Below are 19980 nucleotides of genomic sequence, written 5' to 3' on the forward strand. Positions count from 1 at the left end.
AAGAAAGAAATTACTAAAGAAATTATAAAGAATAAGGAATCAATAAATACATCTAATTTTCAAGTCAATAATTATACACTACTGTTCAAAAGTTTGGGGTCGGTAAAAAAAAAAAAATAATAATAATAATTTGATCCAAAGTACAGCAAAAACAGTAAAAATTTAAAATATTTTTACTATTTAAAATAACTGTTTTCTATTTAAATATATTTTAAAATGTACTTTATTAGTGTGATTTCAAAGCTGAATTTTTAGCATCATTACTCCAGTCACATGATCATTCAGAAATCATTCTAATATTGTTGTTGTTGTTATTATGTTGAAAACAGCTGAGTAGATATTCTTCAGGTTTCTCTGTTGATTAAAAATTTCAGAAGAACAGCATTTATTTGAAAAAGAAATCTTTTATAACATTATAAATGTCTTTATCATCACTTTTGATCCATTTAAAGTATTCTATAATTTCTTCCCCCCCAATAAATAAATAAATAAAATTATTAAGCTTTTGAATGGTATAGTGTATAATGTTTCAAAAGCTTTTTATTACAGATAAACGCTGATCTTTGGATCTTTCTATTCATCAAAAGAATCCTAAAAAAATTTTTTACTCAACTGATTAAATATTGATAATAATAATAAATGTTTCTTGAACAGCAAATCGGATCATGTGACACTGGAGACTGGAGTAATGATGCTAAAAATTTAGCTTTGATCACAGAAAATAAATTACATTTTAAATATATATTTAAATAGTAAACAGTTATTTTAAATAGTAAAAATATTTAAAAATTTTGAATTTTGAGTTTTTGCTGTACTTTGGATCAAATAAATGTCTTGGTGAGCAGAAGAAGAAAAAATCTTACTGTTCAAAAACTTTTGACTGGTATATATAGAAAACAATATTTCACAATATTATTGTTTTCCCAGCATCTTCTCATTTTAAGTTACCCGTTCAAAAATGATTTTCATCACTGTCCTATACAGTAATGAGCAAAAAATAAAAAGTCCTAAAAATAGGAAAAAATACAATTTTGGTAACACTTTAGAATAGGGAACTCTTATACACTATTAACTATGACTTTTCCCTTAATAAATTCCTAATTTGCTGCTTATTAATAGCTAGTAGGGTAGTTGTTAAGTTGGGTAGGATTAGGGATGTAGAATAAGGTCATGTAGAATAAGGCATTAATATGTGCTTAATTAGTACTAATAAAAGACTTATATTCTAGTAATATGCATGCTAATAAGCAACTAGTTAAGAAACCGTATAATAAAGTGTTACCACAATTTCTTGGTTAAATTCAAACACCATGCTATTGAGATGATTTCAATCATTATTTGGATGATTTTAAAATATATTTTGAAGTGCAATGTAAATACCACTGAATATGAATATGGTAATAGCACAGTGTTGTGCTATTAACATCTGATATGTAAAAAAAAAAAAAACCTTGTTCCAGACTCTCACTTCCTGGGCTTTCCTGTGTTCTTGAATTCTTCTGATATGATGTTTGTTTTTAAAAACTGCAGTGTGAATTGCTTCAATAATAGTACAAATTCTAAACACCAATACTGGAGGAAAGGCAGTGTGCCAAAGAAATTCATGATCGAAAAAAAATTTAAAAAATCAAATCTGGTTGATGGGATAAAAACAGGAAATGGGAAGTCCATGATATCAGCATTTGGCAAACCTTGAAGAAGGAAAAAAAGAAACAAAGTAGCGACTTGAAGATTTGCATGTCTGGCTAGAGGAGCGAACATAAGGTGCCACATTTGTTACATCCTTAAGTAATTCACATCAAAGGTTTCTTTATTTGTATTTTCATACCAATTTTTAGACGGTTACCACAGGAGGACAGGAATAATCAATCCAGATGTTATAAAATATCAGGTCAAATCCAGACATAAGGCAAACAAGTAACAAATGGACCTGCACAGATGCATTGCTTTCCGGATGATGCAAGCACAAATGAGGTCAATGCCAGCGGGACAACAAGCCCGCAAAACGCTGCCAGACTGCAGAGGTTTTGTGGCTTTTGTAAACATTCCCATTCCCATTGCTAAATCACTCTCATTTTCCTATGTAGTTGTGCAAGCATCCAGGAGAACATCTATTAGGGTCCTGTGATTTCCGTGATGCGGACAACACTGACAAAACCAGTCATATGGAATCCAGTCATAAAAAGGTTTTATGAATTTATGAAATGTTTAATGTTTGAATGAATATATCAAAAGTAGGGCTGTACAATGAATCAAACCATGGTAAGTATTACAAATACTTAGTCTCCAGCATGTTAAGTGAAGCTTGTGGTGTTACCAGCATTTCATTTAGTAAACTATCATCATATCATACACACACAGAGAAACTAGTGTACTTCTCAAAGTAATAATAAAATTATGAATTTTAATTTTAATCTAAAAATTTTCCTCCTAGTTTAATTTCATTTTAGCAGTGACCCTGTTTGCCAAAAATAAAAAGAATTGCTTAATTTGCATTTGAATACATTTTAAAAGATTAAATATTTAATGTTTTACGCCATCATTTGCTTATCACTGCTAATAAATTTGCATTAAATCACAAATCCAGAAAACGGACAACAGAACTGTTGAATAAAATAAAAAATAAAATAAAAAATAAATAAAAAATAAACATTTTAGGGCCCTATTATTGTAGAATAAATAAATAAATAAATAAATAATAATAAAATTTGAAATTGAAACTTGAAAATGATTAGACAAGCGTTCTGATTATTAAATATTTAATTAACCCAGTAAACCATAAATTCAACTATTAAAACAGAACCAAGAAAATAAAACAGAAAACAGAATTTTGGAAAAAATAAAACAGATTTCATAAGGCCCTAAAATGTAATTTTTAACTTTTAATAAATAATCAAGAAACATTTATTATTGCTATTATCAATGTTGAAAATGGTTGTGCTGTTTAATATTTAGTTTAAACATCATACAATTTTTCAGGATTGTTTGAGGAAAAAAATTTTAAACTGTAGTGCAAATTTGTGTTAAAATTGTAGGTTTCATGATTTTTTGATTGTCAAGATTTAATTTAACCATCAAATCAGAATACAGAAAAATAAAATGGAAAGAAATGGACTCCAGGGGGAAAAAACTGAATTTAGGGGGGAAAAAATGCAATTTTGGAAAAATAAAACAGATTTTATAGGGCTCTAACCTATACTTTCTGAAATACCCCTAGGCACCTGTCCTTTCCTCATGACCACACACAAAGGAGAGGCCGAACCATCTGTGCACCGCACTAAAATAGGCGTGTTTGAGCAGGTGTTGGGAGATTTTGCTTCAGGCCAAACCAAAACGATGTGATCAAGAATGAACTTAGGTTTTAAGGCCTTTTCTCAGAGGAGAAATGGTGACTCATCCCATTTTCATTCACATCCCTGATTTCAGATGTTCCTCATTCACTAGCTGCGAGAATGAAATGCTGTATGAGGGTTTCTATGATACCAGTGGCAGAAAAAAATCATCTGGAACTGCTCTCTTACATCAACACCCACGTACACCCACACGCATGATCTGAAAACACGCAGCCGTGACGTTCACGCGCTTCTTTCAGCTATTGAGCGCTCGGTGTGCTTCCGCGCGCTCAACCTTGACTTCATCGCAGGGTTGTCGATCGCTGATGTTCATACATAAAAAGAGGTTAATTTTAACAAGGAGATGGAACTAGCACCAGAGGCTGTCTTCCCACTCTCGGCGGTTGCGTAAGAGGTCGCACCAACGCAAATAAAAATGGCATCGGTGAGAGACGAAGAAGAAAAAGCTCTGGGAAGCTGAGAAGTGGTCATTGTCTGTGAGAGGGCCTGAGGTGTGTGGGTGGATGCTGTATTTGAATATTAAGGTTAACAGCAAAGCGCTGCTTGCCAAATGAAACAGCAGCTCCAAGACGTGTAAAAACTGACTCAGTATTAAGCATAGCGATTTTCTCTATGTCTAGTATCACTGCATGTCTTTAAATTGCACTGTAAGCGTCAATATGGTCTCGGATTGTCTTTTGCTGAGTGGTAAACCACAAACGAGTTGCTAACAGAAAACAAAGTGAGAACTATGAACACGAAATGAGTATGAAACAAGATACACACACACACACACACACACACACTCATACATATACATATACATACACATATAAATATGTGGACGTGTGTGTGTGTACATCTTGTTTCATACTCATTTCGTGTTCATAGTTCTCACTTTGTGTGTGTGTATATATATATATATATATATGCTTTGTAACAATATGTATTGAACTGAATAATACAAATTGTGTGGTATTAGATAGTAAGAAAATGCTAGGAAATATGTATATACCCCCTAAATAAATACATAAAATTCTAGAAAATATGAATACATCCCCCTTCCAAATAAATAAATTAATACAAATAGAGTAGAAGTAGTTGCTAGACAAATTCTAGAAAATATGAATACATCTAGTGCTGTGCAATAATTAATCACGATCAATCACATCCAAAATAAAAGTTTTTGTTTACGTAATATGTGTGTGTGTGCCGTGTATATTTAATATATATATATATATATATATATATATATATAAACACACACACATGCATGTACACATTTAATAAAAATGTTTACATGTTATAAAATATATTTATGTATAATATTAATTAAATAAATAAAAATATATACACACGTAAATACATGTAAATATTTTCAAAATATATACTGTGTGTGTGTGTGTGTGTGTGTGTGTGTGTGTGTGTGTGTGTGTGTGTGTGTGTGTGTATATATATATATATATATATATATATATATATATATCTCACGATTAATCATTGCACAGCACTACATATGGTCTAACTCTAAATAAATAAATAAATAAATAAATGTGGAATTAGATGCTAGATAAATTCTAGAAAATATGAAGACAGCCCTCCAAATAAATAAATAAATACATAAATAAATAGTGTGGAAGTAGATGCTAGATAAATTCTAGAAAACATGAATAAACTACAATTAAATAAATAAAATACATAAATAAATAGTGTGGATGTAAATATGGATAAATCCCACTCCACATAAATAAATAAATTAATAAATACATACATAAATAAATAGTGTGGAGGTAAATATGGATAAATCCCACTCCAAATAAATAAATAAATAAATAAATAGTGTGGAATTAGATGCTAGATAAATTAGAAAATATATGAATACATCCCCAAATAAATAAATAAACAGTGTTGAATTAGATGCTAAATAAATTCTAGAAAATATTAAAAAATGCCCTGCAAATAAATAAATAAATAAATAAATAAATAAATAAAGGAATTAGATGCTAAATAAATTCTAAAAAAATATGAAAATATCCCAATCCAAATAAATAAATACATAAATGAATGTGGAATTAGATGCTAGATAAATTCTAAAGAATATGAATGCATCAACTCCAAATCAATCAATCAATCACTCACTCAATCAATAAACGCTGAATGAATGAGATGCCAGGTAAATTCTAGAAAATATGAATAAATCACACTCCAAATAAATAAATAAATTAATAAATGGTGTGGCATTACATGCTAGATAAATTCTAGAAAATATGAATACATCACCCTCCAAATAAATCAATAAATTCCAGAAAATATGAATACACTCCCAGGGTTCATCATCAATATTTTTGATCTGTTGAGTGAAAATAAAGACTACAGAATTTAACTGCATATAAAAAAGGTAATACAGGTGACTTGAAAGCAAACAAATGTATGACCAAAAAGCTCCAAAACATATTGTGATTTGATACGGTCTCATATTAACAACTACAAACTCCTAAAACCAACCAGAAACATAATTAAGTCCATCCAAAAACAAAAGTTCTGTCATCACGTTCATACCCTCATGTTGTTCCAAACCTGTATAACTGTCTTTCTTCCACGGAACACAAAAGAAAACAATCTGAGGAACGCTGAAAACCAAAACAACATTGGACTCATTGACTTTTATTGTATGGACAGGCATTTTTTCTTATCTATATATATATCCTTAAAAGAAATAAAGTCATACAGGTTTATGAGGACAAGTAAATGACCAGTGAAGTATGCCTTTAATTACGACATTAACCTCTTTATTTATGCAAGGACTGATATGGACTACGACAATATGGGTCAGATGTTTAGATAACCTCTAACACTACCATCCAAGCCATTGTCTGGCCCGGTCCACTAGTGACGTCCACTACTGACGATATTATTATTTAACCAAACGGGGTCATCGCTTCCTATTCGCTCCCACATGTGGGTCTCATTAGAAAGTCTGGAGAAGAAAACAACAATCGACTTACACAACAAGTACCAATCAAGACCTTCGCCACAGATCCCAACACAGATAAACTGCCATTATAAAAGCTTGTTTTTGCACCTGATGCTTAAGTAAAAAATAGGATGAGATCGAAAGATAAAGCTGAAACCAGAACTGAATATAAGTTCTTCCAGTCAACTGGAAGATAAAACAATCTGTGACCCAGTTTTGGCTTGAGAAACTACAGAAAGTAAGTGAGGAGGAGTGCAGCTACCTTGCTACTTGCAACCTTTATATGCACACAGATACCCATTCGGCTATCAATACCCCAGCATCCCCTTTACCCATAATAATAATAAAAAAAGATCAGACATGAGACATCAGAGCTCTAAAATGTCAAGCAGTGAAAGTGAGTAACGGCTGTAGGTTCTGATTCAGTGGTGAGAATGACTCAGCCTCCTGTCCACGACTGTGCAGTACACAGGAGCAGTCATTAAACACTACCGATGACATGAGTTACAAACAGTGATAGTAAACATCTTCGCAGATACTATGACTGAACAATACTGAAATTATTTGACATCAAACATTCAACAAATTAGTCATTATTTATGGTTACGTTGGCTTAAAAGATACACAAAAGAGTTCGGCAAGTCCCTTATGCTCAGCAAGGCTGCATTTTCTTTGATCAAAAATACACTGGGAAACAGCATTAATGTGAAATATTATTACAATTCAAAATAGCTGTTTTACAATTTAATATATTGTAACATGTAATTTATTCTCATGATGCAAAGCTGAATTTTCAGCATCATTACTCCAGTCTTCAGTGTTACATGATTCTTTAGAAATCATACTAACAGGGTGATTTGGTGATCAAGAAACGCATCTTATCAATGTTGAAAACAGTTGTGCTGCTTCAGATTTTTATGAAAACCACAATACTTTTTCAGTATTGTTTAATGAATAGATTTCAAAAGAACAGCATTTATTTAAAAAGGAAATGTTGTATCATAAATTAATTAATTCTTTAATGTCACTTTTGATTAATTTAATGTGTCCTTTGTCTTTCTTTAAAAAATTCTTTATATCATTAAATATTGAGCCAAAAAAAAAAATAGTACACTGTAAAAAACAATTTGTTGAGACAACTTAAAATAATTTGTAACCTGGCTGCCTTAAAATTTTAAGTTCAGTCAACTCAAAAAAAAGTTTATTCAGCATGAAATGTTAAATTATACTAAGTGACAACTTAGATATTGGAGTTGAATCAAATTAAAATTTTAAGGCAGCTATGTTACTTGCCCATCTGTTAAGTTTAGCAAACACAAATATCTAAGTTGTGACTTAGTACAACTTAACATTTGAAGTTGACTACACTTATTTTAGTTGACTGAACTTAAAATTCAGTCAAAAAACAAATTATTTTAAGCTGACTCAACAAATTGTTTTTTTATTTTTTGTAGTACAGACCATTGTATCAGCCAGATAATTTTAGAGTCCTACGATTTCTGCATTGCAGAAAACGTGGACGGAATCGTGGAATCTAATTATAATCATAAACAAACAGAAACTTAAAGGGAGACAAATGAGACAAAATGAGACAAATTTGTGGAAGTTAAATGTAATACCATGTGTGTCTTGGTAACATTCAGCCACTTTAAAAACAGCATCTAGCAATTCATTTGCCAAACCATATTGTCTAATTTTTCCGTTTCTGTTATTTAAAGGAAATTTTACAAATTTACAAAGTTACTCCTTACATGCCTTTAAACAAGAATGCCATGTAAAGCAAACCAAATTATGACAGATGCTTTCCAATACTAACCGACAGGCCCTCATTAATCAACCTCAGGTTATTAGATGACATGACATCTTTATTGGAAATACGCACTGGGGTTAGCAGTGGGCCACACTGGGGCTTAATCCCACCCAGTCTTTGCCCCTTATGCCCCAAACCGATCACCACCTCCTCTCCAGAGACCCAACCCAAGCCAAGCCATGAGCTGTCGATCGGCTCGCAAATGGAAAACGGCCTAAATCAATGGCCTGGAAAAACAAGTGCCAGCTAATTATAGGGAAAAGGGCAGCCAGTGGAAGAGAACATCAACACCTCACATTGGCCTCAATGTGACAATGTGATCTATACGGTCCATCCAGAGGCCAGTCACAATTTTTGGCACGAAATACGACATCCGAAGCGACAAACTCCAGGAGACTCAAGCTAAGCAAACTGTCCCATTTAAGCGCTCTGCTTTCCACTCAGCATATGTGTAGTTATTATTCGAGCCTCTCATTCTGATTTCTCGGCTCCTGCTATTATTAGCTGCCTCTGAAATCCAAGTCCACTGAGGGTTCCTCCATCAGCTACTGTTCTCCCATCATGCACCACTCTGAACAGAAGTCCCTTTGATTTTTGGTCTGCATCTTGTGCTGATGAAAACGAATGTGTCAACTAATGCCAAATCAAAAAGATAACAATGTGGATTTTAAAAATAGGCAATAAAAACACGTGGCCCAAAGGCAACTGTCTCTTGCGAAGAAATACAGGAATGCTATCAACATATGTGGTTAATGTTTAATTCGCTCTGGAAGGACAAAAGGGGGTTTCCATATTTGCACGCTCTTATCCTTAAACCAGCAAAAGAGAATGATGGGGACAAGATTTTTATAGCTCAGCAGTAATCCTGAAATGTTTACCTTTTGAAGGCTGGTAGGATTAAGTTGTGTCTTATCAATTATTTTTATGGCCACCTGCAAGAAAGAGAAAAAATAAATTTTACTGCCTTGTTCAACGAAGTCTGCCCAGCAGTCAGTAAAAGAGCATCAATAATATGATTTCATTTCTGCAGCTAAACACAAAATCAGGCTGAAAAAGCATTCAGGGTCATATGTCACTCCCAAAACCAAACGAAAAAAAAAGACAATAATTATTTATTATAATTTATTTATAATTTTAGAAATATATATATATAAGTTGTTAATGATTAAAAATCTATATTAAATTATACATCACCTAAAAGCTAAAAATAAATAAGCTTTCCTTTGATGTATAATGTTAGGATAGGACAATATTTCAACTATTTGAAAATCTGTAATCTGAGGGTGCCAAAAAAAAAAAAAATCAAAATATTGAGAAAATCGCCTTTAAAATTGTTCAAATGAAGTTCTTAGCAATGCATATTACTAATCAAAAATTAAGTTGAGATATATTCACGGTATTAAATTTCCAAAATATCTTTATGGAACATGATCTTTACTTAATATCCTAATGATTTTTAGTATAAAAAAAAGATAATTTTGACCCATACAATGTATTGTTGCCTATACATATATATATATATATATATATATATATATACAGATATAGACAGAGATATAGATAGAGATATAGATACATATAGAAAATGTGTTTAACTGTAAAAATGTTATATAAATAATTCAAAATTCTGCAAAAAACAAAAGTTGTCCACTGAGATCCTCATGAAGCTCACCTCTCGTCCTGTGAGAATGTGTCGTGCCAATTTGACCTTGGCAAAGTTGCCCTTGCCGATGGTTTTGAGGAGCCGGTAGTTGCCGATATGTGGCTGCTCATCGGCACAGGAGGCGATGGAGTTTCGACAGCGGGCCCCTGAACGCCCGGGACGGGACGCCACTTCATTCCGCCCATCCGTGTGTGATGTGTGCTGGAGACAAAAAAAAAACAACACACATGAGTAAAGACAAATATACTACTGTTCAAAAGTTTGAACTCTGTTGTTTTTTTTTTTAAAGAAAGTAATTTTGTGCTCATCAAGGACACATTATAAAAATCAAAATTAAGAAAGTAAAGACATTTATATTTTTACAAAAGATTTCAGCTTCAAATAAAAGTCGGAGTGTTCTATTTATTAAAAAATCTGAAATCAAATGTAACATTGATGATAACTGTAAAAAATCATAAGAAGAAAATCAGCATATTAGAATGATCTGATGGTCTTAAAAACTCTGTATAAGATCGCTGTACACTCCATTTGTTGTGGTTGTCTGACAGCCGTTAAATGCCAGGCAAACGAAAATATAGGGAATGTCAATGCTGTTTGCATGAAGATATTTGAACCCGACAACCTCAAAGAGAAGTTTCACCGCGGGAAATATCTTCATTTCCTCCCATCAAGGATATATATCTTTGAACCGAGCCGGTCAAAGAATTTCAGCTGACATCTGTTTGTGCTACAGTATGGTGCCTCTAAAGTTTCCCCTCATAGGAAGGGGGACATGTAAATAAAGTAATCTGGACAAAATGTCAGACGATTTCCTGGATCTCTGCTTTGACTTCCTCCTTCGTTGAAAAATACTGGAGCTGCATCCTTTTAGAAATAGAGAGAGCTACTTTGACAAAAGTAATGTTTTTGCTGATTTCGAAGACAAAGTCAAGCATAACTAATATTTGGTCCTTTACAGCAATGGACACCAGCATTAGATCAGTTTTTATGCGACTATTAAGTTAGAATAATTTAAAGCAATAGTTCACCCAAAAATGAAAATTTGCTGAAATTTTACTTGCCTCAGGCCAAGATGTTGAAGACGATTTTGTTTCTTCGTCGGAACAGATTTGGAGAAATTTAACATTACATTACTTGTTCACCTTTGCAGTGAATGGGTGCCGTTAGAATGAAAGTCCAAACAGCTGATAAAAACATCACAATAATCCACAAGTAATCCATGCCACACCAGTCCATCAATTAACATCTTGTGAAACAAAAACTGCATGTTTATAAGAAACAAATCCACTATTAAGACATTTATAACTTCTGGCCAAAACATTAGTGAAAAAGTAAATCCCCTATTGTCCTCTCATGCCAGAATTCACAAACAAATTTGTTTTGGATTAATTTGTATTTTCATTTTGTAAATAGTGCTTAATCCATGCACATTTCTCTCCTGATTCAGATTTTCACTAAAGAAAGTATCATTATAAAAACAGGATTCATATTTTAACTGGAACCAATAGTTTGAAGTTAAAAATGTTTTACTGACAGCTTTGTTAATCTCAAACATGCATCTTTCCACTTCACAAGACACTGTGTGGATTATTGAGATGTTCGTATCAGCTGTTTGGATTCTCATTGTGACGGCACCCATTCACTACAGAGGATCCATTGGTGAGCAAGTGAAGTAATGCTGAATATCTCCAAATCTGATCTGATGAAGAAACAAACTCATAGACATCTTGACCTATTTTTTCAGCAGATTTTAATTTTTGGATAAACCATTTATTTAAAGTTTTAAATTCAACAGATTAAGTTTGAAGTGTAAAGTCATAAGAATGTAAATTGGTGAGTTTAGCTCCACTGATGATGATGTTAACATCTCAAACAGCTTTACTCAAAAGACAAAAACATCCAGCTACCTCACTGAATCAATAACTGTAATGGATGAGCGATGATAATTAGTGGCCATGGTTGTAGAAAACTATTAAACATGTCAGAATCACTGAGCAAACAAAAGGCAGAGATGACACCATCGGCTCGCACAGCGAGGACTCATCTATGATACGTTTTCAAGCAGCATGCTGGTCCATCTGGAACAGAGGGACTTAAATTAGCCCACAAAAGAGCTCCAATAGACATCTTAAAGATAATATTCAATGTAGATGAACAGACTGCAGCATGCGTGTTGCCAGAATAAAGAAAACTGAAGAAGATCTCTCAATAAGGGATCCAGGAAATGAGGTATGACGTGGATGGAGTCTGAAACGATACCTGAGAGGAGACAGATCGACAAGATGTTGCCTGCATCACTGTGAGTCACGCAATTCAAGTCATGAAAAGACCTTAAGTGTTATAAAATTAGGTAGTACTAGGAGATCTGGGTCAAGATTACTTCATTTTGACATTCAAACTCCACAGTTCAACTATTACTTGATCTATTGTGCTCTACAAATAATGGAATTGTTGAAAAATCACCTTTTGTGTTTCACATAAGACAACATGAGGGTGAGTATATGATCACAGAAGTTTCAATTTGGGTTGAACTATTGCTTTAAACTACAGAATGAGATTTAGGGTCTAAAATAGATAGCAGAAGCTCATAAAAGCCGTCAATGTCATAAAGCAGCACTGAGACAATGATGAGAGCATCAGCATCAAACAGCAACAAATCATCAAAGATCAGCTTTAAAAAAAAAAAAAAAAAAAAAAGAAAAAAAATCAATACCCATTTAGTTGTATAACCACAAAATAAAAGCGGATGAAAGCAAAGGCAGGTGCCAAGATGTTACAAAGAACATAATGTGCTTTATTTTGCACTGTCTGCACAAAAGAGTTGACGTGCTGGACTGGTGCACATTTGTTTATTTGATTCATCATGACCTATAAATATTGCAGAACCATAAATCTTATTTATTTTACATAATAATGCAGATTTGTGACCCGGGACCACAAAACTAGTCATAAGGGTCAATTTTTCAAAATTAAGAATAATCCATCGTCTGAAAGCTGAATAAATAAGCTTTCCATTGATGTATGGTTTGTTAGGATTGGACAATATTTGGTGAGATGCAACTATTTGAATACATGGAATGTGAGGGTGCAAAAAAATCTAAATATTGAGAAAATCACCTTTAAAGTTGTCCAAATTAAGTTCTTTGCAATGCATATTACTAATCAAAAATTAAGTTTTTATATATTTACAGTAGGAAACTTACAAAATATCTTCATGGAACATGATCTTTACTTAATTTCCTAATGATTTTTGGCATAAAATAAAAATCAATAATTTTGACCCACACAATGTATTTTTGGCTATTGCTACAAATAAACCCCAGCGACTTAAAACTTTTGTTTCGTGGTCCAGGGTCACATTTGTGTTAAGCCATAAAACTTAGCTTAACTTTTAGCTTTACAAAATAAAAGTCTGAGTTTGCCTAATATATGTGTGTGTGCTTAGTGTTATTATGTATATTTAAATACACAATTTTTTAAGAGCAATATGTTATGTACAAAATATTTGTATTTATATATAATATAAATTATAAAAAAAATATAATAAATACATATACTTGTAAAAATTTCTTAAACATATACATGAATCTGTATTTATATATACATAATAATTACACACAGTACATACACACACATGTATTACGCAAACTCAAACTTTTATTTTGTATGCGATTAATTTGATTAATCGTTTGACAGCCCTACTTTAGTGTCACATGACCCGTCAGATATCATTCTAATATGCTGATTTGGTGAAACATATATATATTACAGTCTTCACTGTAATTTTTGATCAATTTAATGTGTCCTTGCTGAAAAAAAAAATATTAATTTGGAAGAAAAATGTAAATCTTTTGAACAGTAGTATTTTAATTGATAACTTATATTCTATATCTGGTTTTAAGGTACCTGACTGACATACTAGTATGGGACTCATTAGGTTGTTAGTTATTAAGTTACCTAATGCTAATAATGAGGAATAAGAGAATGAAAGCAAGAGCAATTAAAGGAAATGCTCACAAACCAGTTCCCAATATGGGAAACAAAATACTATTTTCCATTACTGATCCTCAAGACACAACCATTAACATTATGACAATAAAGTACTAAAGAGAGCCAATTACCTTCTTGAAACATGCTTCTGGTCTTATTGTGAACTATTAACCTATGCATGTTATTCCATGATCAAACTCACAAACATATGTAAGGTCCCATTAGATTAAATTAAGTTCCATCCTAATTATTTTTCCACTCAGAAATACGTAACATAACATGTAAAATGTGCTGCAAATGCCAGTTTACATTTAGTAAAAGAAACATAAAAAAAAAATACACCACACAGAGATATTTTAGACCAACTGGTATGACAGAAAAGCCATGCACTAACATGCTAGGAAGCTCTACATAGCACATTTTTAATGGTATTGTGAGAGCATTCTGCCACCCTGTAATTTATGTGATTCATCTGAGCTTTGTTCCCAGGCTAATACTGAACCCTAAAATGAGTAATATGGCAGATACTGTTTGTAACTACAAACAGAAAACTCATTCGATGAATAACATCACAGTAAATAGGAACTGGTTAATTTGATAAATTTACCACCTAAACAGTGAGATTTAAAACGTCTGGTGTGACTTGAGTCAGTGCTATGATTTCTTTTTTGACACTTAACACTTAAATCTTAAATGCATGAATGACCGCATTAAAAAACATCAAGTCTGAAATTATGTTAACTGAAGTTAAAGTCATTTGAAATCATTATTTAGGACCACGAGATCCTTAAAAAGACTGTGCCCTAAATTCTCCCTCTAGGACAAACGCTCTCATCTAGGACATTCTAGAGCACAGAGTAATATTTCTCTATCACAACATGCAAGCCACCTATAAAAACATTATTGTTTCTGATAAGATCTCAACATAGTTTCATTTTAAATGTCTCAATACAACTTCAGTCAATATCTGACGCAGCCATAGTGTTAGAACAAGATCAGTTGGGTTTTACACCTTTTAAGGGGCTAATCGCCATATTCACAGTAGTTCTGATTAATCATTTGCCAAATATGCTCCAAAATCTCACAGCCTGGACCGGTTTCAAGTGCATTATACAGTAAAACCTTCCCGTGTCAACAAATCTGCTTCCTCTCTGACTCTGAATGGCTTTGCACATTACAAAAGGCTCATTACTAGCAGCCTTTTCCCTCTATCCTAAATTTAATCAGCCTAATTAGAATGAGTAATTAGCACTTACTATAGTTATGCGGTGCCTCTTGACAGAGTGGGAGCCCTTCATTCTAGCATTGGCGATCTGAATGGCGTCGAAACTGACAGTCGGTCCGTTTTTGTGATGCTGACAGCTCATTGATCGCCTGGCACAAACCGATGCTCAGAGGAGCATGAAAACATTTCCGACACTTGTCGTTAGATGTCCGACGGGTGCAGAGGATTTGAGCTTTCTCTCTCTCTTTCTCTCTCTCTAACTCTCTCTGGGTAGCAAAGAAGGGAATAGTCGTCACTCAAGGACTAACCAGTGGTGAGACTGCATTATCAGGCAGGTAAGGTCTCCTCACTTATCTGTGTGTCCTTTTTCTAGCCAATGACGCACAAGAGATCCAGCTTCAGCACAATAAAGTTTATTTATACAGGACTTTTTATAGATACTGTAACTCAAAGTGCATTTCAAACAAGTGGAGTTTTCGATACTCCGCTTTCAGTTTTTTATTATGATGTTATTGTGTCAATTAGTGTCATCCAGTGTTATTTAATCTTAAACTATTTGAAGCTACATCTTTTTTTTTTACATTTCTTGTATTACTGCCATGCACGCACTTATGACCTCCTATTAAATGATCAATTGCTCACATTGAATATTTGCACTTTTAAATAGCTAAAACAAAAACTTAAAAACTTACATGCACTTTCCTTATATATCTATAAATCTTAAGTATAAGAATTGTCTATAAACTTTGAAAAAAATGCCAGATTCCAATGGTGTACATGACACGCTGAGTGGAACACAACAGCGTTTCACACTATAGGAAACACTGTTACACTGCTGCTCTGTAGCGAAAATACTGTTACAAAGTATTACTTTAATGAAAATACAGTGTAACATTATTTCTAGCAGAGATAATGATACATTGTATTATTATGTAATCTGTACCAAATATGTTATGTTGTATCAGTGCAGCAGAAACACCGTTATGCTATTGGAAATATTGTTAAATATTTACATAATGGAAATACTGTTACTCAGTAAAAATGTAGGAAATACTGTTACACTGTAACCAAAATATTGTTACACTATCACTGTAGTAAAAAAAGAAAGATTACATCTGAGCAGAAAAAATGTTTTTCACACTATAAGAAACACTCTTACACTGTATCTCTATAGCAACAATATTGTTGTATCATTTTAATGAAAATACAGTGTAACATTAGCACTAGCAGAAACACCGATACATGGTATCATTATGTAATCTGCAGCAGAAAAATGTTACACTGTTACATTATATTTGAAACATTGTTAAATATTTTCATAAAGGAAATACTGTTACTCAGTTACAATGTGGTGAAAATACTGTTACACTGTAACCAAAGTATTGTTACATTTTATCACTATCGTGAAAAAAAGATTACATCTGAGCAGAAGATTTGTTTTTCCACACTATAGGGAACATTGTTACACTGTATCTCTGTAGCAAAAATATTGTTACAAAGTATCATTGTAGTGAAAATACAGTGTAACATTATCACTAGCAGAAATACTAACACATTGTATCATTACATAATCTGTAGCTTAATAATGTTACACTGTTATGCTATACTGGAAATATTGTTAAATATTTTCATAATGGGAATACTGTTACTCATTAAAAATATAGTGGAAATACTGTTACACTTTATCACTGTAGTGCAAAAAAAATTGAGCGGAAACAATGTTTTCCACACTATAGGAAATGTTGTCATTGTATCTTGTATCTCTGTAGCAAAAATATTTTTACAAAGTATTGCAGTGGAAATACTGTGTAACATTATCACTAGCAGAAATGCTAATGCACTGATTCATTATGTAATCTGTAGCTTAAAAATGTTACATTGTGCAGTGGAACCACTGTTATGCTATACTGGAAATATTGTTAAATATTTTCATAATGTAATGTAACTCAGTAAAAACGCAGTGGAAGTACTGTTACACTATAACAACATATTGTTACACTATATCACTGTAGTGAAAAAATGTAACATTTGAGTGGAAACAATGTTTTTCACACTATTGTAAACACTGCTACACTGTACCACTGTATTGAAAAAACTGTTACAAAGTATTGCAGTGGAAATACAGTGTAACGTCACATACTGTTACACTATATCATTATGTAGCAGAAAAAAAAATATTGAATCAGTGTAGTGGAAATACTGTAATGGTGTATTGGAACATAATTATATTTGAAATATTGTTACTCTGCAAAGTTGTAATGGAAACAGTGTTACAATGTAGCTGAAATAGTTACACTGCAACATTTTAGTAAAAAATATTACACTTGAGCAAAAACAATGTTTCATGCTGTAAAAAACTGCAGCAGTAATATTGTTTCAAAGCATCAGTGTAATGGAAATACAGTGCAAAAATATCACTCCAGCAGACATACTGCTAAACCGCATCATTCTGTGGCAGAAAACGTTGCGCTGTATCAATATAGTTGTTATACTGGAAATATTGTTAAATATCATAGAAATTATAGTGGAAATATTGTTAATCAGAGAAATTGTAGTTGAAATACTGTTAAACTGTATCACTTTACTAAAAAAAAATGTTACACTGGTCCAAAAACAATGTTTCACTCTATAGGAAACATTGTTACACTGTGCCTCTGTAGCAGAAATGTCGTTACAATGTATCATTGTAGCTGAAATAATCTGATAGTAGCAGAAATACCGCTACACTGCATCACTCCAGCGGAAACATTGTTACTCTGTATCACTATATCTGAAATATTGTTACAGGAAGTCGCAGGAGGGTGACTTGACAGTTCTTTTGCGGAGAGAAGCTGCGCGTGAGAGTCACGCCGTCATGCGCCCTGATGTTTATTCTTTTAAAACTGTCACACCGGCGACGGAACACACTACTTGCCTATGAAGCGATGTAAAACCATGAGATCCCTAACGTGAGAGAATGTCACAACTGTGGGAAACACATGCACAACCCCGCTAATAGTGTCATCATCAACATATGCAACGCGAGTACGCCCGCCCTGAAGTTTAAAAGTAGATATGAATTTACAGCCAAATGACTGCAGGCTGTGAAATACAAAGAAATTCCAGTGAACCTCAATGGAATTCATACTCACGTTTTCTGTATCTCTCTCATTGACAGTAGGTAGTGGTGTTCTAGTTGACATTTTAATGTGTCTTTATCTCCAAAGTGGTTCCTGCAGTCCAAGTCTGTCTGATCACAGCAAGCTTCAGTTCGCAGGGTGGACAGCTGCCGGGCACCAGCTGATGAAGATCATGGATTCGATCAACATCAACAGCAAATTCCAGCACGAATAAAAGATCCAGATTAATGCAATAATTTATCCAGACGCATAACGGCACAACAGGTCACCGGTGACACAAAGGCGCAACTCTCCACGAAGACCTGGCAGCCAACAGGTCATAACCAATATGCTGCTCTGGATTACTTTAAAAAACTTTGCCACAAGTGCCTATTGTAAACTCAAGCACAAACAGTTCACAGGCCCCTCAGAAACTGCACACAGCGTTCAGACAAGGAAAAGGGGAGGGGGGCGTCCGCATAAAACCGGTTCTGGATCTTGAGGTAAGCTGTCTGAATGCGCACTTTCGTCCCTTGGCTCCAGACAAAATGCTCGAAATCACTCCAGGTTGATTAAATTCCTCCCATCCAGAAGTGTTGGGTTCGCCAGTCCAGATAGAGCTCCGTCCAAGATGGCTGCGTGCTGGCTGATGGTGCCAAGCCAAACCCAGCGCAGCGCAGCCGGAGGAAGTGAGGACAGAGGCGGCTGCACAAGCTCATTGGCCGGCGCGGCGCTGTTTGTTGTTGCTGGGGTGATTACTAAGGAGAAAAATGTACCTGTCGCACAAAAACCCGGCAAAATAACTACTTCAGTGCTTCATGGCCAGATCCCGTCCCAGTGACGTTCGTGACCGTGAGCATGCAGGAATGTGGAAAACATGTAACAAATAGTTCAGGAAAAAAAAAAACAGTGAATGTTTAAACATGTGCCATAGTACACTGGAGTGCAAAGTAAATACTGTGGTTAAATAAATAAATAAAGTGAAAATTACTACACTAGTGCTTTCTTGTAATCTATCTGTGCTTAACTATATTAAAGGTTCATCTTTTTTGACTGAGGTTTCTTTTGTACAGAGCTTAAACAGGCTTTTTATGAAAAACAAAACTGTCATGCCACATGGCAGATGTTGTCTGAACAACACAGACACATATCATACCCACAAATGCTATTTTGATGGGGTTTTTTGTTTCTAAAAATGACAGAAGATGTGCTGCACCTGTGACCACATTACTCAAATGGAAAAACTAATCCAAATATAAACAGCATGAGCTCTGATTTGTACAGTGAAACTGAATTTCCCTCAACGAAAGTTAAGGGAACTTTCTCACATGATCACAAAAAAGGTCTTCAAATAAACATCCTCTTCCAGTGAAGTGAATTTGCAAATCAGACTATCTCCAGCATTCAAAACTAATACACCAATGTGTGACTGTTTGACATGACTGATGTAATGACACGCAAGTTTATGTATGTATGTTTATGTATTTATGGCTGTAGGACCCCTTCAAAAATACATCCAGGGTAATAAATCACAAGGTTTCATAGCATTAGTCATAAATTCACTGATTTAAGACTATTTAAGGGTGTCCAATGTCCAAACTCACAACATGAACATTTTTCAGTGTATTTAACATACTCAAACATCCCAAACATCAAATCAGTCCTGCATTGAATGTAATTTCAAAAAGATTTATATAAAGTATACATGCATTAAAATAAACGTTAGAACGTATTTTGGATATTTCCCAGCATCTTTATAATGCAATTATCTGATACTAGTGATGCTAGATTGTTATCCTCAATAAACCTGATCGCTCACTGCCACCTAGTGGTCATAAATGAACATTTCTTTTTGAGGTTGTGATTAATGGCAAAAAGCGTAAAATGA

At 33.6% G+C, this 19980-nt stretch overlaps 1 protein-coding gene across 13 annotated transcripts in view; it reads right to left on the reverse strand.

Moving 5' to 3' along the window:
- The window catches only part of mark3b (MAP/microtubule affinity-regulating kinase 3b), a 73089-nt gene extending 54089 nt beyond the window's left edge, over nt 1–19000 (reverse strand). For 2 of the 13 annotated variants that reach the window (XM_051139244.1, XM_051139242.1), the window contains exons 1-3: nt 15026–15294; nt 9789–9980; nt 8995–9048 (exon numbers count right to left, since the gene is read on the reverse strand). In XM_051139244.1, the coding sequence (XP_050995201.1) occupies nt 8995–9048; nt 9789–9980; nt 15026–15136 (357 nt within the window). In that variant the 5' untranslated portion in view covers nt 15137–15294. Of the gene's footprint in view, nt 1–8994; nt 9049–9788; nt 9981–15025; nt 15297–18125 lie in introns of those variants that run through there. The other 11 variants (XR_007830023.1, XM_051139245.1, XM_051139253.1 and 8 more) reach the window with 11 other exon arrangements.
- Between the last annotated feature and the right edge of the window lie 980 nt (nt 19001–19980).

The sequence above is a fragment of the Labeo rohita genome, chromosome 20 (genome assembly GCF_022985175.1).
Source record: "Labeo rohita strain BAU-BD-2019 chromosome 20, IGBB_LRoh.1.0, whole genome shotgun sequence".
Classification (NCBI taxonomy): Eukaryota; Metazoa; Chordata; class Actinopteri; order Cypriniformes; family Cyprinidae; genus Labeo; species Labeo rohita.